The following is a 21,545-nucleotide window of genomic DNA, read 5'->3' as shown; positions in this document are numbered from 1 at the left end:
TTAGTAATATCAGTTGACATCAAGCCCACGGATTACTAAAGGAGAGCCATCTATAATACACCCATCCATTACTAATCCTATAGTTTTATTGTAAATAAAGACACAGCAAGAATAAAGTATTTCATTTGAAATGTAATTAAAATAATTTTTTGTTTTCATTTAAAAATAACAAACACAATTACACTGACCTAACACCTTATTCCACTGAATCCCTCATCTCCTGTAATAAAAAAAGTAAAAAACAACAAAAATATCCCTTACCTGTCCATGATTCTGTCGCATGCTGTATTCCATGTTTGAGGGTAAATAGTTTTCAACCTGAACGATGACAAGATGTGACCCTCCAGGCTGCGAACCGCCGTTAAATGAGTTGCAAGCGCCGCATAAGTGACTAATGGTGACATCATCAAGGTTACTGCCAGACACTGAGGCTGCATTCCCAGGCAGTCTGAACTGCAATGACCTCGGTAAGATCCCTGCTAGCAGCGTGATAAAGGCAGAGGTGAGTACACTGTCGTTCACCAGGAGAATTTCACTGCATTGAATTTGAACTGCGGTGAACTCACCTCTGCACTATGAGACTTTCTTACGGTGCTAGCAGGGATTTCACGGAGGTCACTGCATTTCAGCCCTTCTGGGAGCATAGCCTAAGTGACTGGTAGTAACCTTGATGACATCACCGCTAGTCACTGATGCTGTGCTTGCAGCAACTCATTCACCAGTGGTTCTCCGCCTGGACAGTCGCATCTTGGCACCATCCAGGTTGAAAACTGTTTATTCCCCAGACACGGGTTATGACATGGACAGAACGATGGACAGGTGAGGGATATTGTTGTTTTTTATTTTTATTTTATTACAGGAGACGAAGGAATCAATGGAATGGGAGTTAGGCGAGAATTACTGTGTTTGATATTTTTAAAAAAGAATTTAAAAGTATGTTTTGTTTTATTTCAGATAAAAGACTTTATTCTGGCTGTCTTTATTGATCATGCAACTATAGGATTAGTGATGGATAGGTGTCTTATAGACGCCTCCCCATTAGTGATCCTTGGGCTTGACAATACAAAGGTGACATCAACCCCACAAATATGAACCCTACTTGCTATCTCTACAGGGCAAGTGGGAATAGATGAGCAAAGTGCCAGAATCTAATACATGAGCATTTTCTAGCAGGCAGCTATCTTTAGGCTGGGGGGGTAATATCCATGGCCTCTTAGCAGCCTAAGAATACAAGCCCCTAGCTGTCTGCTTTAGCTTGGCTGGTTGTCAAAAATGGAGGGACCCCATCCATTTTTTTAATTATTTAATTAGAAATATGGCATGGGGACCTCTCTGTTCGTGATAACCAGCCTTGCTGAAGCTGAAAGCTGAAGGCTGCAGCCCTCAGCTGTAAGTTTTGCCTGGCTGGGTTTCAAAAATATGGTGGAACTCACTGTTTTTAGTGGCAGCAGGTGTCAGCTGATGGGAGCAGTAGTCCCATCAGTTGACACCAAAAAATGTATACATCTGATCACAACAGCTGTCTGACCGGTGGTGATGATTTTACTTCCGTTAAGAAGCAGTGTTTGTGGTGCTGTCATTCACATGACAGTGGGGTAAACACTGCATTTTAGGGTCCTCTATTCAAATGAATGGAGTCCAAGTTCTGGTTCGGGTCTAGGTACTATTCTGGGTACTTTTTGTAACTGTTTGGCTGAACCTGCCAGACCCACACATCTAGGTATCCGCCCATCTTTAATTATTATTCTTCTAATATTTAAAGTTGTATAATTTCCTTCAATGTAAAACTTGCAGTTCTTGCAGTAAATAATGAAACATACATTGCTTTAAATCTGATTTTTCCTTACATTATTGCCCTTTCACATCTGCTATCACTTTTTGTATATTACAGCTTAACATGGCAATTGAAATTTCTACTTGCTAATACATTATAAGTTTGTAATGAAACATATGAATACTAGAAAAATGGAGACTTTAAGAGGGTGGCCACTGTTTCTTGTTAGTGCTACCTTCCGCAATAACTGCACAGCACTTTTGTCCATCAAATGGTTGTTTATGGAAGAGCCTGTGACTAGACTGGTCTATTAGACTCCACAAATTGTGAAACATCTCACATGGGAAAGCTGCTTTTTTGATAATCATACGTGTTAGGGGTCGAGTTCCCACCTCTGCACAGGGGGAATCTTGGGCCATCTCCACTGCGGTCTCCCATTCTTCTCCTACCACAGTGGAGCCTGCTCAGCGGAGACGTCAGTCCCAGCGTCTCGCTCAGTCTGACTCTGTACAAAGAGTTACTGCTGCCTTTCCTGCTTCTGCCATTGAAGTCAGTGCTGGACAGCGGCGAGCAGACGCTTCTGGGACTAAGTCCTGCTTTTCTCGTTCTGAGCATGCCCAGAGTAAGATCCCTCAGTGGAGATCGACGGTCACATGATCAGATACTGCAGCTAAGGCCATTGGTCCTTCAGGAAGGTCCTGTAGGTGCTCACGCTCTGTGACAGCCTCTCATTGGTCCTTCTAGGAAGGTCCTGTACGTGCTGCAACAATTTAAGGCTCGCATGGCCGCATGGCAATGCGCTAGGATTGTTCTTTGTTATGGGCTTTGTGCCAGTGTGGTCACATGAGAGTGTGTTCAGGGACCCGGCTGAAATAAGCCCCTAGAATGCTGGCACCTCTGGCGAGGAGTTTGTGTTTGTATGTATTCAGGGACCTGGCTGAAATAAGCCCCTAGAATGCTGGAACCTCAGGCGAGGAGTTTTGTGTGCATGCGTGACCACTGACTGCTCTCTGTTGGGGCAGTTAGCCTGTGCCTCTGTGAAGTCTCACAGGGCACATTGCTTTGCTTTCACGGCTACTCGGTGAATTAACTGAGTTAGTCCATACCGCCATATAGTGCCGCCTTTTGCTAGCAGCAGGTACTCCTGCACGGTGGACCCCGAGCTGCGAACGCACCAATATCAATAAAAACATCTCTATTTACTCGGTGCATTCCGCTAGCCTTAACAGAATACTAGCACCAGGGTCTGGCTAGTAAATGGTGGTCATTCAGCAATCCTTGCGGTATATCCAGCAGCTGGAGGGTAGGTTGGCGGCTCTCGAGAGCTCAACCTCAGCTGTGGATGTTACCGCAGTTGCTGTACAGGCTGCTAGCATGGCTGCAGCAACTTTGTCCACTGCCAACCCTGTTCCGACATTATCTCGCCTCCCGCTGCCAGAAAAAATTTCTGGAGATAGCAAATCTTGTAGGGGATTCGTGAGTCAGTGCTCTATTCACCTCGAGATCCTGGCTACATGTTTTCCCACTGAGCGGGCTAAGGTGGGATTTATTCTGTCTCTCTTGTCGGACAGGGCATTGGAATGGGCTACGCCGCTGTGGGAGCATGGCGATCATGTGGTGCAGAGTGCTCCGCTGTTCCTGAGCACTCTGAAACAGGTCTTTTTAGGACCTCAATTCACCCATGACACGGCGCTCCAACTGCTGGCATTAACTCAGGGTGAGTCCTTGGTCAGCCATTTTGCCGTCCACTTTCATACTTTAGCTTCTGAGCTGGAGTGGTCGGATAAAGCCCTTATCCCCATATTTTGGAGGGGCCTGGCTGATCATGTTAAGGACGATCTGGCCACTAGGGAGATTCCTGCCACACTGGAGGAGTTAATAACTGTTTCTACTCGAATTGACCTCCGTTTTAACGAGCGGAGGTTAGAGCGAGCCCAGTGTAGGCAGAGGTTTCGGCTGGCTCCCACCTTTGCCAAACCTCTGGAATCTCCGGTCCTGGTTCCTGAGTCACATGAGGCCATGGAAGTGTCACGAGCAGGATCTAAGTCCCGGACCGCTTGTGCACTCAAGGTCTGTCATGTTTGCCAGCAGTCAGGACATCTTGCCACCAAATGTCCCCAGCGGTCGAGGAAACGTCAGCGTCTAGTGGTAGTAGGTGGAGGTACACTAGACACGGCAACGTTTGCCTCCAAATTGTCCTTTAAGGGGACAATTATTATAGGCTCATCCTCGCACTCGGTAGAGGTCTGCATGGATTCTGGGGCGGAGGGCACTTTTATGTCTTCAGCCTTCGCCCAACGTCACGCAATACCCCTGGTTATGCTAGCTCAACCAGTAACGGTACGAGTGGTGAATGGGTCAACACTGCCCTCACAGATAACACACCAGACCATCCCTCTTACTCTGTCCATGTCACCATCCCATCAGGAAATTATATCTCTGCTTGTCATTCTTGAGGGAATTGATGAGGTCCTGTTGGGGATACCTTGGCTACGGTACCACTCTCCTCATATTGAGTGGTTCTCAGGCAGAATTCTGGGATGGGGTGAATCTTGTGGGGGTAGGTGTCAGAGGGAGTGCGTTAAGGTTGCGACTACAGAGGTACCCGGAGATCTATCCTCTCTCCCCAAGCAATATTGGTCTTATGCAGACGTGTTCTCCAAAAAGGCGGCGGAGACCCTTCCGCCCCCTCGCCCCTATGACTGTCCTATTGATCTCTTGCCTGGTGCTGAGCCTCCCTGGGGTCAAGTTTATCCGTTATCTCTCCCGGAGATGGAGGCAATGTCTCAGTACATTCAAGAGAATTTGGCAAGAGGGTTCATCAGGAAGTCAGTGTCACCTGCTGGGGCTGGGTTCTTCTTCGTGCAGAAGAAGAATGGAAAACTGCGTCCATGTATAGACTACAGGGGTCTTAACGCCATCACCATTAAGAATAAGCATCCTTTGCCCTTGATATCTGAGCTCTTTGATAGGCTTCAGGGAGCAAGGGTGTTTACTAAACTAGATCTGCGGGTGCTTACAACCTGATTCAAATCCGTGAGGGGGACAAATGGAAGACGGCTTTTAACACCAGGGATGGGCACTATGAATATCTGGTGATGCCCTTCGGGCTCTGTAATGCCCCAGCCGTTTTCCAAGACTTTTTGAATGACATCTTCCCGGGATATGCTCACCACCTCGGTCATAGTCTATCTGGATGATATTCTCATCTACTCTCCAGATATTGACTCCCACCGGAGAGATGTTTGCAAAGTCTTCGACCTCCTACGGGCAAACTCCCTCTATACCAAGTTGGAGAAGTGTATGTTCGAGCAGGAGTCCTTACCTTTCCTAGGCTATATCATCTCCACCCAGGGATTGGCTATGGATCCTTCCAAACTACAGGCTGTGATGGACTGGCAGGAACCCCATTCTCTTAAAGCGGTGCAGCGCTTTATGGGGTTCATTAATTATTATCGCCAGTTCATTCCGCACTTCTCAACTTTGGTAGCTCCTTTGGTTGCCCTCACCAAGAAGGGGGCAAATCCCAAATTGTGGTCTGAGGAGGTCTTCAAGGCCTTTAACTCCATAAAGTCACACTTCACTAGCGCTCCCATCCTACATCGTCCCGATGTAGATAAGCCATTTATCATGGAGGTGGATGCCTCATCTGTTGGTGCTGGAGCAGTCCTCTTCCAAAAGGATGCTCAAGGTCGGAAGCATCCTTGCGTCTTCTTTTCTAAGACCTTCTCACCAGCAGAGAGGAATTATTCCATCGGGCACAGGGAGTTGCTAGCCATGAAGTTGGCGTTCTCGGAGTCGAGACATATCTTGGAAGGAGCTCGTTTTCCCTTCCAAGTCTTCACAGATTATAAAAATTTGGTGTACCTGCAGACAGCCCAGCGGTTAAATTCTCGCCAGGCCAGATGGTCCTTATTCTTCTCCCAGTATCATTTCACCCTTCATTTTCTTTCTGGGGAGAAGAACATTTGTGCCGATGCTCTCTCTCTCTGTTGTGTCATCTGTGGAGGAGGAAGAGAAGCCTCGGCTTATTGTCCCCACTGAGAGCCTGAGAACTGTGGCCCCGGTTGCGCTAGTGTCTGTGCCTCTGGGCAAGACTTTTGTACCATCCAGTTTGCGACCGGAGGTTCTCTCTTGGGCACACTCGTCCAGGGTGGGTGTACATTTTGGTTCCAAAAGGACATGTGAGTTACTGGCGAGGACATACTGGTGGCTGCATATGGCTCGTGATGTCGCAGACTATGTTTGGGCATGTGTCTCTTGCGCCAAGAACAAGTCCCCTCGGCAATGGCCAGCTGGGTTGCTTTACCCTCTGCCGGTGGCAGACAGGCCCTGGGAGATGGTCAGGCTGGACTTTGTGGTGGGCTTACCCAAGTCTCGTAGTTGCACCATTATCTGGGTGATCATTTGGTGCCTCTTCCACGGCTACCTTTTGCACGGGCTCTGGCAGCCTTGTTCATCAAGCATATCTTTCGCTTACACCGTATGCCAGACAAGATTGTCCATGACCAGAGTCCCCAGTTTGCGTCTCGATTCTGGAGGGAGCTTTGTCATCTACTCAGTATTGAGTTAAATCTCTCCTCGGCTTATCATCCCAAGACGAATGGGTTGGTTGAGAGAGCCAATCAGACTCTAGTCACTTATTTAAGACATTTTGTTTCTGCCAGGCAGGATGACTGGGCATCTTTGTTACCGTGGGCAGAGTTTGCCCTTAACAACGCTGTAGCCAACTCCACTGGTCAGACTCCTTTCCTCCTTAATTACGGCTAGCATCCGCGGGTTCCTGTGCCTATACCCGTCCTCTGCTGACTCCAGGGTGGCAGACTGGGCAGTGGAGGCACGAGACATTTGGGACCGCACTCAGGATGCCATCTGGGCCTCCAAGGAGAGAATGAGGTCCTCCGCTGATGCACATCGGCGCCCTGCCCCGACCTTTGCTCCTGGCGACTTAGTGTGGCTCTCCCCTCGTAACATCAGGCTGCGTGTTGAGTCCACTAAGTTTGCTACTCACTTCTTGGGTCCCTTCAAGGTCCTCAAACAGGTTAATCCTGTGGTCTACCGTCTAGCCCTTCCTCCACGCCTAGGTATCACCTACACCTTTAATGTGTCCCTCCTTAAGCCCGTATACATGTCCCGGTTTTCTGAGTCATCTGCAGGGACATCGGGTTCGTCTACGGACGATTACGAGGTGAATGCTATTTTGGGGTGCAAGGTGGTTCATGGCAAAAAATTTTATTTGGTGGACTGGAAGGGTTACAGTCCTGAGGAGAGGTCCTGGGAGCCTGCTGAGCACATTGCTGCCTTTGATTGTAGTGAGGCCCAAGGAGGGGGGGTAATGTTAGGGGTCAAGCTCCCACCTCTGCACAGGGGGATTCTCGGGCCATCTCCGCTGTGGTCTCCCATTCTTCTCCTGCCGCAGTGGAGCCTGCTCAGCGGAGATGTCTGTCCCAGTGTCTTGCTCAGTCTGACTCTGTACAAAGAGTTACTGCTGCCTTTCCTGCTTCTGCCATTGAAGTCAGTGCTGGGCAGTGGAAGGCAGATGCTTCTGCGACTAAGTCCTGCTTTTCTCGCTCTGAGCATGCCCAGAGTAAGATCTCTCAGTGGAGATCGAGGGTCACATGATCAGATACTGCAGCTAAGGCCATTGGTCCTTCAGGAAGGTCCTGTAGGTGCTCACGCTCTGTGGCAGCCTCTCATTGGTCCTTCTAGGAAGGTCCTGTACGTGATGCAACTATTTAAGGCTCGCATGGCCGCACGGCCATACGCTAGTATTGTTCTTTGTTATGTGCTTTGCGCCAGTGTGGTCACGTGAGAGTGTGTTCAGGGACCCGGCTGAAATAAGCCCCTAGAATGCTGGCACCTCCGGTGAGAAGTTTTGTGTGCATGCGTGACCACTGACTGCTCTCTGTTGGGGCAGTTAGCCTGTACCTCTGTGAAGTCTAACAGGGCACAGTGCTTTGCTTTCACAGCTACTCAGTGAATTAACTGAGTTAGTCCATACCGCCATATAGTGCCACCGATTGCTAGCAACAGGTACTCCTGCACGGTGGACCCCGGGCTGCGAACGCTCCAATATCAATAAAAACATCTCTATTTACTCGGTGCGTTCAGCTAGCCTTAACAATATGTTCTTGTATCAACAGCCTATCGACAGGAGTGCTGGTCAATTTATGAGGAAAGCTGCACTAACAGGAGAAATTGCCTGTCATCTTTACTATAAAGACATCATTAATAGTCACATTCACTATACAAACTTCATAACAATTTCACTTTTATTTAATCATGTTAGGTGTCCTCTCTTTGACATGAAAAAAAGGACATCACTGAGGTATAAGTGAGCTAGCTGTCATTAAAATTAGAGACATAGAAGGTTTGTATGGATAGACTTCAACATCAATTTTATCTCTCTCAAACTATACCCAAATTGCATTGACTTATGCCCTTGTAAGTTATATACAAGATTGTGACAGGAACTTTTGTGAAGGTGAGCATCTTCTTAAGACTGAAACGAAAGGGCCAAATATAAGGCATTATTTAATCTGTGAAAAGAAATACTCCTAAAATGTAACTTTTATTCCTGCAGTTAAAAAAATACCCATACGTAAGCATAACGCAAAGACATACTGATAGGGAATTTAGATTGTGAGCCCCATTGGGGACAGCGATGATAATGTGTGCAAACTATAAAGCATTGCGGAATATGTTAGCGCTATACAAAAATAAAGATTCTTCTTCTTCTTCTTATTATTATTATAACACTCTATAGGATCAAGGACATATCTCCATATGGTTAATAAACATAGATAGGGAGAAAGACAATCTAAAAAGGGTGGTGGAAGTGTATTCATCCTCACTTGCTCTACCTTGCCGTGGAGGTTGGCACCCAAAAATCAATATGGTGCCCCACTCAAAGCAGGTATGACCCTAAAAAGGACTGATTATCCAAAAACCACCACCATCACAAAACAATAAAGTGCTACGATATATCTGGCAAATGACCCAAAAGCAGTATAGGGTAATAAACTGTAGAAATATGCAGGAAATAGAAATATCCCTATTAAGTGAACCCTGAGAACACACATCAATTTAATTGATAGCCCCAAATGCTTATTACAAAGCCACATCATTAAATAACATATACTAATGAATATGTGTAGCTGAAATATGCCAACCAAATATATTAAAAATATATAAGAATTAAATATGATCAGCAATATGTCATATGAGGGTTGACAAGGGACAGTATCTCACCAGACAATACAGATATACACATAACAAAGGACCCATAACAATCAATGAATTGGTCAAAATTCAGCAGACCAAAGAATTGATAAGAAGATGTACTTAAGGTACCTTCACACTAAACGACTTTGCAGCGATAACGACAGCGATCCGTGACGTTGCAGCGTCCTGAATAGCGATATCGCTGTGTTTGACACGTAGCAGCGATCTGGATCCTGCTGTGATATCGCTGGTCGTTGCCGAAAGTTCAGAACTTTATTTGGTCGTCAGATCGGCGTGTATCGTTGTGTTTGACAGCAAAAGCAACGATGCCAGCGATGTTTTACAATGGTAACCAGGGTAAATATCGGGTTACTAAGCGCAGGGTCGCGCTTAGTAACCCGATAGTTACCCTGGTTACCATTGTAAAAGTAAAAAAAAAAACACTACATACTCACCCTCTGATGTCTGTCACGTCCCCCGGCGTCCGCGCTGCTGCTCAGAGCTTCCTGCACTGAATGTGTCATGTATTCAGGGACCTGGCTGAAATAAGCCCCTAGAATGCTGGCACCTCCGGCGAGGTCCTGAATAGCACCTGGACAGGTCCTGTGCGGTTCCAGTGTTTGGACCTGAGTGGTGAAGGTCCTGGAAGTATGTGTTGGATTTTCTGGGAGTAGGAATCCTGAATAGCACGTGGTGGGGCTTTGCTGGTGGTGGCCTGGGTATGGGACGGTCCCAGCTGGGGATGGACGTCCTGAATAGTACCCGGACTGGCCACCTGTGTGATCCTGTGTAACCTGGGTGTTGGGAGGTCCTGGGAGTAGGACCGGATCCCTGAACAGCACGAGGTGAGGACTGGGATCTGCAGAGCCAGTGACAGCTACTGTGTGGGGAAGCTACCATCCTTCGGTGGGTCTGGACTGACTAAGATATGCCGCTTAGGCAAGTTGGTGATCCCTGTGAGGCAGCTTTCCCGGAGGAGTGGACTGACAAGGAGTCCGCAGGTGGAGCAGGAGCTCCCATCAGGTACTATACAAACTGTTAGTGCTTGTGAAGTTCTATGAACTGTGTGGTCTCCCATGGCAACCGAACGGAGTGAGGTTCGGCGTGATGAGAGACGGCGACCCAGAGACATATGTGCTGTATGTGACTTGGGACATTGGTGAACTGTTCGGCGTACGGACACCCATGGTAACTGGACGAAGTGAGAGATCCAGCATGTTTAGTGTCCGTGAGTCAAAGCCGTAAATGAAGTGTTTAAAGCTGCAAAAAGGGGTGGTGTCCCTAAAAGGGGTGGTGACCCAAATGGGATGGTGGCCCAAAAAGGGGTGGAATCCCAAAAGGGGGTGGTAACCCAAACAGGGATAGTTGCCCAGATGGGGGCGGTGTCCCTAAAAGTAAGTGGTAACCCAAACAAGGGTGGAGTCCCAAAAGATGACTTGGATACCAGGTGTTGAGACCCCTGGTGTGTGACAGGTGTTCAACCCCACAAGTTTGAACAGAGGGGGGGTATGTGATGCAGTGACCCCTGTTACAGCTAGGGGGCGCTGCATGTGGGGGAGGCCTTGGACTTGGGGGCCTGTGTGTTGGACGGTCCCAGATGGGGATGGACGTCCTGAATAGCGCACAGAGAGGACGCGTGTGCAGTCTGTGATGGCACTGCGTTTGGGGAAGCTAAAGCCCGTCTGAGGTTCTGGACTGTCAGGTGGCCTGGTGAGCAAGGCATTGCCCGGGACGGTGATCCCAGTTTGGCAGCTTCCCTGTAAGAGAGAGTACTGACAGGAGTCAGCACGTGGAGCAGGAGCTCCTAGAAGGTAACCCAGCGTATGGGGAACCGTGCAGTCACTAATGGCAACTGAACAGAGTAAGGTCCAGCATAATTAGAGACTGCAACCGTAATATCGTATGTTGGTGCATGTTGTGCTCCATGGAGATTAATGAACTGTATGGCGTGCGGTCACCCACGATAACTGGACACAGAGGTTCGGCGTGTTTAGTGACCGCATTTCATAGCCGTATACTATGATGTGAAGAGTTTATGTAAAGACTGTTTGCTTGTACATATTTCTGTGGCTTATGATTCCATAATAAACCACATGGACTGTTAAGTGAAAACCCGTGCCTAAGTATTTGAATCCCGTGCCAAGTGAGTGTCCCCCAACACACTCAGTAAGAGCAATCTTAGACAGGGGACACATTTTATAACTGTTTAGTTCTGCGTTTGCAAGGAGCATAATTAAAAGAGCCACCTTTTCCTTTTGCAGCATTAGTGCTGCACAAGTTGGCTCTTTCAGCTACAAGTGGGGTTCAGTAACGTCAGCTGCTCTCCTGCTGTGTATCTGGCAATGTGTCCTGCGACCGCCACGCTGACACTACAACACAAATTAAAGGGAACCTGCCCCCCCAGGCGTTTGTAACTAGAAGAGCCACCTTGTACAGCAGTAATGCTGCATTTTTACAAGGTGGCTCATTTAGTTATTCTCCTTGCACATGTCGAACTAAACACGTATAAAATGTGTCCCCTGATACCATTAAACCATCCCTGAGGTGTGACTTTACTTTGTAATGACACGCAGAAACCCCCTTTGTGCCGTGCGCCGCCTCCTCAGCATAGTTTGAATCTGCCCCGGAGCCTGCACTGTTATGTTCAACCTTGGCCATAAGCAGTTAGCGCTGCCTGTCTTCTAACATCATTGGTTGTCAGGCTGGCTGCGCCTGTGCGGCCGCCCTGCCCGAGATAACACCCAGCAGTGTCTTATTTATTCTCACTGCGCGGGGTGTGATTCATGGGCTTGCGCAGTGCATATCTTCGCCTCTCACTCATCTCCTTCCGCCTTCTTCAGACTGTGCGGGTTCACGGCCATGGCATGCGATAAGGGATCAGCTGACACCGCACAGTCAGAAGCAGGTGTAAGGACATGAGTGAGAGGCAAACATATTTATTGCACAAGGCCATGAATCCCAGCCCCGCAGTGTGAATAAATCAGAAGACACTGCAGGGCTGGGATTCATGGGCATGTGCGGTGCATATCTTCGCCTCTCACTCATCTCCATCCGCCTTCTTCTGACTGTGCGGCTTCACGGCCATGGCATGCAATAAGGGATCAGCTGACGCCGCAGTCTGAAGCAGGTGTAAGGACATGAGTGAGAGGCGAACATATTTACTGTGCAAGGCCATGAATCCCAGCCCTGCAGTGTGAATAAATCAGAAGACACTGCGGGGCTGGGATTCATGGGCTGTGCGACCGCACCGGCTGACATCAAATGATCTCAGAAGACAGGCAACGATAACAGCGCATGCCCAAGGGATAACACAATGGTGCAGACTCTGGTACACCAAAAAAACAATGCTCATGATGCTGTGCCCAGCATCAAGGGGGTATTTTTGACAGCTGTGCTGCGGCTCATTAAGAAGGAAATTCCCACCTCCGAGACGGTTTCACGGTATAAGAGGCAAAATTTTATAAGTGTTTCATTCAGAGTGTGCAAGGAACATAATTAAAAGAGCCACCTTTTCCTTGTGCAGCATTACTGCTGCACAAGGTGGCTCTTCTAGTTAGTAACACCTGGGGGGTTTAAAGGTTCCCTTTCAATTTGCTCCAGTTAGGCTTCGGCCTACATTCTGCTCCCCTTGCTGACCCTGGGCTCAAACACCGCCAGTTGCTGCTCAGAAGTGCTGTTTGCTCAGTCAACACCTGCTGCCGTGTTATTGGGTTTCAGTAACGTCAGCTGATCCCCAGCTGTGTATCCGGCAATGTGTCCTGCGACCACCACGCTGACACTCCAACAGATGCTAAACTGCCTCGAGTGCAGGCTTCGGCCTACACTCTGCTCCCCCTGCTGACCCTGGGCCTCCAACACTGCTAGTTGCTGCTCGGAAGTGCTGTTTGCAAAGTCAACACTTGCTGCCATGTTCTTGGGTTTCAGTTACATCAGCTGATCCCCAGCTGTGTATCCGGCAATGTGTCCTGTGACCGCCACGCTGACACTCCAACAGATGTTAAACTGCCTCGAGTGCAGGCTTCGGCATACACTCTGCTCCCCCTGCTGACCCTGGGCTCCAACAGCGCTAGTTGCTGCTCAGAAGTGCTGTTTGCACAGTCAACACTTGCTGCCATGTTATTGGGTTTCAGTAACATCAGCTGATCCCCAGCTGTGTATTCGGCAATGTGTCCTGTGACCGCCACGTTGACACTCCAACAAATGTTATACTGCCTCGAGTGCAGGCCTCGGCCTACACTCTGCTCCCCCTGGGCTCCAACACCACTAGTTGGGGCTATAGGAAGACAATCTTGAATCGGTCCCCCTGGTTCCAGTACTGTCAGCTGGTTCCGGGCAGAGCCTTTGGCTTAGGCGCCTCCTTCTGGGTAATCTGAGTTCCCCCAATGTCAGGTGGTCCTTGGTAGTGCTTTCTGGCACGGGTACCTGCTGCTTAGTAACTGGGTTCCAGTAACATCAGCTGGTCCTTGGTAGTTCCATTGGCTCTTGTACCTTTGGCTACCCATCTGGGTTCCAGTACCATCAGCTGGTTCTTGGCAGTGTCTTTTGCTCTTGTACCTTCTGCTCCCCATCCTGGTTCCAGTACCATCAGCTGGTTCCGGGCAGAGCCTTTGGCTTAGGTGCCTCCTTCTATGTATCCGAGCTCCACCAACATCAGGTGGTCCTTGGTAGTGCTTTCTGGCACAGGTACCTGCAGCTTAGTAACCGGGTTCCAGTAACGTCAGCTATTCCTCGGTAGTTCCATTGGCTCTTGGACCTTCGGGTAGCCATATGGGTTCTAGTTCCATCAGCTGGTTCTCTGCATTTTCTCAGCCTTCTTGTACCTTCTGCTACATTTTCAAGTTCAGGACCCTAAAGACGATGACTGTGAAGACCACCCCTAAGATGACAACGACACCAGAGATGACATCCCCTGAGACGACGACCCTGGAGACAACGACCCTGAAGACCACCCTGATGATGATGATGACCCTGGAGACAACGACCCTGAAGACCACCCCAATGATGACAACGACCATGGAGACGTCAACCCTGGAGACAACGACCCGGAAGACCGAGAAGCAGAAGAACAAGAAGCTGCAGAACAAAGCAGAAGAACATTAAGCATAAGACTAAACATCAGAGCAAAAGATATTTTCTAAATTATAAGCATTGTATGACTAAGCATTGTATGGGTGTGAGTCCGTTCCTCCTCGTCGTGCCCCTGGATAAAGCCTGCTGCTGCAAGTCAAACTGAACGTGGACAAATCCTGTTGTAACTCTTGTGACAGGCAGAACGGAAGGTGTAATCTTCAAACTTTTATAGATAACAGATACAGGAATGCCTGTCACAAATAAGAATATGATGAAGAAGTAGAATATGAAGGAGAATAATAGTTGACTAAAAAGAATATGAAGAATGTAACAAAAAAGAATAATAGGAAGAAGGTGAAGAAGAAGTTGATGTAAAAGATGCTGCTGCTGAGGATGATGAAGAAGAATGTGTCGAAGAAGTAAAAAAGAAGGTGAAGAGCATGGAATTAGTGAAACATCAATATCTGACAAAATATAAAAAATCTTAACATAGTCAATATCTTTGTAACTCCGAACGTCTTTAAAAAAAATTTAAATTCCTGCTATTCTATTGGATTGGGCTAAACCTCTATGCCTCTAATGTCTCTGCCACCTCCCCCAATACATCCTACATTATTCTTAGTTGTTTTCCTTCATGTTGAATGAACCTACAAGGAAAGAAAGGGTTTATTTTAATTCCGATATTTTTGTCCCATTGACTTGCATTGGTATCGGGTATCGGTATCGGCGATATCCGATATTTTTCAAATATCGGCCGATCCAATCCAATACTGATGTTTTCAAATATCGGAAGGTTTCGCTCAACACTATTTATAGCATTTAGTGTGTTATAGAGGCCTGATGCAGAGGCCACAAAAAAATTTCTGTTCCTAGTGTCACACAGTAGGGGACGTGACTTTCAAATTGTTTGTAGCCTCTAGTGTGTGTTAGGGTATGTTTCCACGGTCAGTAAACATTCAGGATTTGCTGTGGATTGGACACTGCGGACAGCTGCAGCATCCAATCTGCAGTGTCAACATGTTACAGCATAGTGGAGGGGATTTTATGAAATCCCATCTCCGCTATGCGCGCAGGGCCGCATCCAGCGGCCCTGTGTAACCGAACATGCGGCACGTCTTTATAGACCGCAGCATGTCTATCTTGCGGAGACGCTCCATCTCCACAAGATAAATAACCCAGTCTATAAATACGATGCGGTGATTCTGGATGTGTTCAAAGAACACATCTGAAATCGCTGAGGGTACAACAGGTGGCAGTGCTTTGGGCGGAGTGTAGTATCCGCTGTGTCCAAAGCGCAGAGCTTCCAGACAGTGGATACATACCCTTATAGAGGCCTGATCCATATACCACAAAAAATTATTCTGTTCCTAGTGTCATATATTAGGGGACCTGACTGTCAAATAGTTTTTAGCATCTAGTGTGTTATAAAGGCCTGATACAGAGACCACAAAAAATTATTCTCTTCCTAGTGTTATACAGTAGGGGATGTGACTTTCAAATTGTTTGTAGCATGTAGTGTGCTATAGAGGCCTGATGCAGAGGCCACAAAAATTCTTCTGTTCCTAGTGTCATACAGTAGGGGACATGACTTTGAAATTGTTTGTAGCATATCTTCTTTGTCATAGAGGCCTCATCCATACTCAAACAATTTTTTTCTGTGACTAACAAGATACAGCATGCCATGTTTCAACTTGGAATTTACTGTAACTGAAATTCAGCTATTTGCAGAGGTGGTGCAAAGTTTAAAATCTAATTATTTGCTGCTAATACTGTGACAATCCTATCACACTATCTGAGCAACATGACTGGGAAAAAGCGAGGCTGTGGTGGAAGGGGAATTAGGCTTGGTGTTTAAGGTGTATGTGGGGTAGGTGGTAATGTTTGTGAAAGCACTAGTGAACCAAAGTCATGTCCTATGCAAAGACAAGTGACAACTTCTGTTACTTGATGGGCTACTCCACTACCTTTCTTTGTCAGGTGCACAGCAGTACGCCTTGTCGATGATGACCAGAAAGAGCATGTGCTCGAGTGGATGGCAAGCGCAGCTTCAAATGGCCTCTCCTCCTCTTTCTCCACCTCAACATCCTACCCAGAACAGTCCACAGAGGTGGCACTCAAATTCCCCTTGCTTCCCCCCCTCATCCCAAATCTCCAACCGTACAACAGATTATACAGAACCACAGATGGAGGAGTCACACATTCTATGCCATGGTCATCAGAAGTGTATTCAAAAGCTTCACAGAGTCAAGAGGAGAAAATCTGCACCAGTGCGGAATTTTTTTTTTAGCTTGGATCCGGGGCAGGACGAAGTTGGGTCTGAACAGCATCCTGACCCTCGTCATCAGATGTTAATCCCTGGGGGGAGGTGATCCTGATGAGATTCAGATATCTAAGGCTCATGCGGTCTTTACTGTGCTGTCAGGGTAGGAAGAGGAGGATTTGAATCCAAGGGCGAGGAATGTGGTAACACAGAGGATGATGATGAAGAGATGTTAGAACCCAGTTGGCATGAACATGGAGGCACACAACTGAGTAGGTTATCTGAGGAAGAAGACAAGGAGTTTACGTTGTGCTGTACGTTGCAGACACATAGTGATGCATCCACGACAAGCAATGCATCCTCAGCCACAACTGTGCCTGTGACCAGCAGTGTCCATGGGGCTGCAGCTCGCAGGGATGGCAAGGGTTGCCTAGCCTGGGCCTTTTTTTACACTGAAAAGGATGAGCCAACTCACGTAATCTGCCAACTTTGCAACAAAAAAAACTGAGTCGAGTTAAAAAGTGCAATAATTTGACTACTACTTATATGTACCTTTTACATACGCAATAAGCATGCTATACTGTGGGAATCCCACTGTGCAAAAATTCAGACCAGCAGACCCCACCCACCATCACCCACCCCATGAATTGCATCTGCTTCTTCCTCCTCCTCTGTTACCGTGCCAACTATTGAGACGCAGGTCTTTGATCGCAGAACCTCAGGTTCTTTATCCGCTCTAGTCACGCTGACTGAGAGCCCGCCTTCAGCTGTAATGGAAGCAGACATGTCTGTTATTATTTGACCGATGTCAGAGAACAAGCACACCACAAGTTTCTATATGCACCATAACATCTCCACCTGCACCTCTCTCACAGTCCAGCATTTGTCCAGTTCACCGTACTCTGCCCTCTCAGCACTGCAGCCAGCCCACGGTTCCGCAGTTATGGTCACATAAAAGATTGTTTCCTCCTACGTATGACAAAGCTAAGAGGTTGAACTCCACCATCTCCAATCTGTTAGCCATGGAAATGCTACCTTTCCACCTTGTAGATGGCTCACATCCTCAACCTGATGATACAGCATTTTCTCCACTACTTTTCTGGCCTGGGTGGATTGCTCCAGTAAGCGCGTAAGCTGTGTGCTCATTTCCACTGTTCGCACCACTCTGGTCATCGACTTGCATCGTTACAGAGGTCTTTGTCCATACCAACTAACTGTCTGATGTGCGATGTGCCAACACAGTGGAATTCCACTCTACACATGTTACAGAGACTGTGGCTGCAGCACGCGCCCTGACACAGTATGTCTTGTCATATAGCCTGGGCCAGCACAGTAGGTACATGGTGCATATTATGTTTACAGAGGGGGCACAGATTAAGGACCTCTGCACTTTTCCGCACAGTTACGAAATGGATAATAAGATGAATAGCTCTGATGCCGCCATCATCAGCATCACTATTCTGGAGCAGATTTTGAATAGCCTACAGGAGGAGATGATGGTCCCAGAAGAAGAGGAGGAAGCAGAGGAGGATGCAGAAGGGATAAAATTGTCTCTAAGTTCAAGACTGTCATCGCACAGGTGGGTGCCAAGGGTGGGTGGATTATTGTGTTTGAGGGGGGCTTGTGATAGCAGACAAAATGTTATCAAAGGTGCAAGATCTGAGTAACAAATGGAGGAGCAGGAGGTAATGGCAAGCGACGGTTAAATGAAGAGGATACTCCTCCCCCTCTTTTGTTCATGGTTGGTGGGAGGGGAAGGAAGAAACAAGCCTCACTGTTGCCCCTCCAACAACACAGCATGAACTTGGACCTCATGGTAGAGCCCGACATATGAGTGCCTTCTTGCTGCACTATCTGCAACATGATCCCAGTATAGGTACAGAACAGACCAAAAGTTTGGACACACTTTCTCATTTAAATTTTTTTCTGTATTTCCATGACTGTGAAAATTGTAAATTCACACTGAAGGCATAAAAACTATGAATTAACACATGTGGAATTATATACTTAACAAAAAATTGTGAAACAACTGAAAATATGTCTTATATTCTAGGTTCTTCAAAGTAGCCACCTTTTGCTTTGATGACAGCTTTGCACACTCTTGGCATTCTCTTGATGAGCTTCAAGAGGTAGTCATCGGAAATGGTCATCCAACAATCTTGAAGGAGTTCCCAGAAATGCTTAGCACTTGTTGGCCTTTTTGCCTTTACACTGCGGTCCAGCTCACCCCAAACCATGTCGATTAGGTTCATGTCTGGTGACTGTGGAGGCCAGGTCATCTGGCATAATACCCCATCACTCTCTAGTATACTATTTCTACTCTCATGAAATTGATGCCAATTCTGTGGTGTAAGGTCCTCATTTGTTTAAATGTGAACACTCCTGGGTGGGTGTCCATCTGCTGTATTGGGTGTAGTGGAAGACCTGTCGGTCCCTATTATATTATTTCTACTGTGGTGAAGTTGATGCCACTTTTGTGGTGTCTGACAATAATTTTTGGATATGTGAACACTCCTGGTTGGGTCTCCATCATGCGCGTTGCCTGTAGCAGTTGGCCTCTGGGACCACCAGGCCTCCACTTCCTTCGACTCAACTACTTGCGTTACTATCCTTATATATTTCTGACAATGGTAATCTACAAAACTGATATTTGTTCCACCAGAGTGTGGCTCAGCATGAAAGCAGTTAGAGATGTTGCATGTGGCATCAGGGCTCACAGCAAAGGGTTCCTATACTGATCCCTCACCCACCTCCTCTTACTGTGACGTTCAATTGAAAGCTGTAAATGCTGTCCCAGATCCTGATACCTCATGCCTGGCTGATTGCTTGAGTTACATGCTAAAATTTGTACTGTGGGTGAATTGAGGCCACTTTTCTGGTGTCTGTCCCTCATTTGATGTGTTTTGGCAGAATTTGGCATCATTATAAGGTGTTGTCCATGCGTTTGTTTTTGCCTCCTATTAACCTGAATGGCATCCAGCTATATTCGAAGAATATTCGACAAATTAATCAGCAAACATTGCAAATTTGGAGATCATAATCAGAATCGAACATTTAAATATTCGCTCATCTCTACCCCTGATATGTCTAAACAGTGGAAACCACCACAAGTGACACCATTTTTTTAAACTAGACCCCTAAGGGAACTTATCTAGATGTGTGATGAGCAACTTGAACCACAAGGAGCTTCACAGAAGTTTATAACGTTGAGCCATGAAAATAAAAAAAATTCCATTTTCCGCACAAAAATGTTTTTTAGCCCAAAATTTAGCATTGTTACAACTGTAACAAGAGAAATTATACCATAAAATTTGTTGAGCAATTTCTACTGAGTAAGCTGATACTCCATTTGTTGGGAAAACTACTGTTTGGGAACACAGCAGGGCTTGGACGATGAGGTGCACCATTTGACATTTTGAATGCAAAACTTGCTGGAATAATTTGTGGATGCCATGTTGCGTTTGGAAAGTCCCTGATGTGACTAACCAGTGGAAACTCCCAACAAGTGACACCATTCTTGAAACTAGACCCCTCAGGGTCTTAGATATGTGGTGAGTAGGGTTGAGCGACCTTTACTTTTATAGGATCGGGTCGGGTTTCACGAAACCCAACTTTTTCAAAAGTCGGGTCGAGTGAAATCGGCCGATCCTATAAAAAAGTCGGGGTCGGGGTCGGCCGAAACTCGAAACCCAATGCAGTGCATTGGGTTTCCAATGGTTCCCAGGGTCTGAAGGAGCGGAAACTCTCCTTCAGGCCCTGGGATCCATATTTAAGTGTAAAATAAAGAATTAAAATAAAAAATATCGCCATACTTACCATCTGACGGGCCCTGGTACTAACCGGGAACCTTCCTTCCTTAGAATCAGCCTTCCAGGACCTCGCGGTGACGTCGCGGTGACGTCGCGGCTTGTGATTGGTCGCGCGGCCACCCATGTGACCGCTCGCGCGACCAATCAGAAGCCGCGACGTCACCATGACGTCACCGAAGGTCCTGGAAGGGCTGATTCTTAGGAAGGAAGGCTGCCAGAACGAAGCCGAGGGTGAGTATATTCCTATTAGGTATATACTCACCCTCGGACACGCCCTGCTTCTTTCCAGCAGCCTTCCTTCCTAAGAATCAGCCCTTCCAGGACCTTCGGTGACGTCACGGTGACGTCGCGGCTTCTGATTGGTCGCGCGAGCGGTCACATGGGCGGCCGCGTGACCAATTACAAGCCGCGACGTCACCGCGAGGTCCTGGAAGGCTGATTCTAAGGAAGGAAGGTTCCCGTCAGATGGTAAGTATGGCGATATTTTTTATTTTAATTCTTTATTTTACACTTAAATCTGAATTCCGATACCAATACCCAATATCTTAAACATATCGGGAATCGGTATCGGAATTCCGATTCCAGATTCAGAAGATCGCCGACTTCATGGCCGACCCCACACCGGGTCGGGTTTCATGAAACCCGACTTTGCTAAAAGTCGGCGACTTCTGAAAATTGCCGACCTGTTTCGCTCAACCCTAGTGGTGAGCAGCTTGAACCCCCAGGTGTTTTACAGAAATTTATAACGTTGAGCCGTAAAAAAAAATCCAATTTTTCCTACAAAAATGTTTTTTAGCACCAAATTTTGCATTTTCACAAGGGTAACAGGAGAAATTTCATCATACAATTTGTTGTGTAATTTCTCCTGAGTGTGCCGATACCCAATATGTGGGGTTAAACTGTTGCTTGGGCTCAAGGTGAGGCTCAGAAAAGGAGCGATGTTTTGGAAAGCAGACTTTGATGCAATGGTAGACTTTTATGCAATGGTATGCTTGTGTAATTTCTCATTTGTAGATTACCTAATGTGCCTAAATAGTGAAAAAAACACAAGTGACACCATTACTGAAGCTAGACCAGTGAAGGAATTTAACTGAGCTCTTTGAACCCTTCGCTGCTTCATAAAATTTTATAACTTAGAGCAGTAAAGATTTAAAAAAAAATCACATTTTTTCCACAAAAATGTTAAATTTAGTCCCAAATTTTTCATTTTCACAAGGAGAAGCACCATATTGGAGTGAAATTCACATTTTGCTGGGTTGGTTTGAGCGTTCCACATCATATTGGCAGACACCCTGAGATGCCAAAACAGCAGAACCCCCCATAAGAATCCTATTTTACATACTACACCTCTCAATTAATTTACTTAGAGGTGGAGTGATGATATTGACACAACAGGTGGGTTACAGAA

At 46.9% G+C, this 21,545-nt stretch overlaps 1 protein-coding gene across 1 annotated transcript in view; it reads left to right on the top strand.

The window, feature by feature from the left end:
• Positions 1–21,231, top strand: part of LOC143767761 (uncharacterized) — a 105,263-nt gene extending 84,032 nt beyond the window's left edge. Inside the window, exons 4-5 of the mRNA XM_077256282.1 lie at positions 16,496–16,642; positions 21,152–21,231. Of these exons, the coding sequence (XP_077112397.1) occupies positions 16,496–16,642; positions 21,152–21,231 (227 nt within the window). The remainder of the gene's footprint in view (positions 1–16,495; positions 16,643–21,151) is intronic.
• Positions 21,232–21,545: the final 314 nt, after the last annotated feature.

This window comes from Ranitomeya variabilis, chromosome 4 (assembly GCF_051348905.1).
Source record: "Ranitomeya variabilis isolate aRanVar5 chromosome 4, aRanVar5.hap1, whole genome shotgun sequence".
NCBI lineage: Eukaryota > Metazoa > Chordata > Amphibia > Anura > Dendrobatidae > Ranitomeya > Ranitomeya variabilis.
This window is presented reverse-complemented; position numbering and strand designations above follow the sequence as displayed.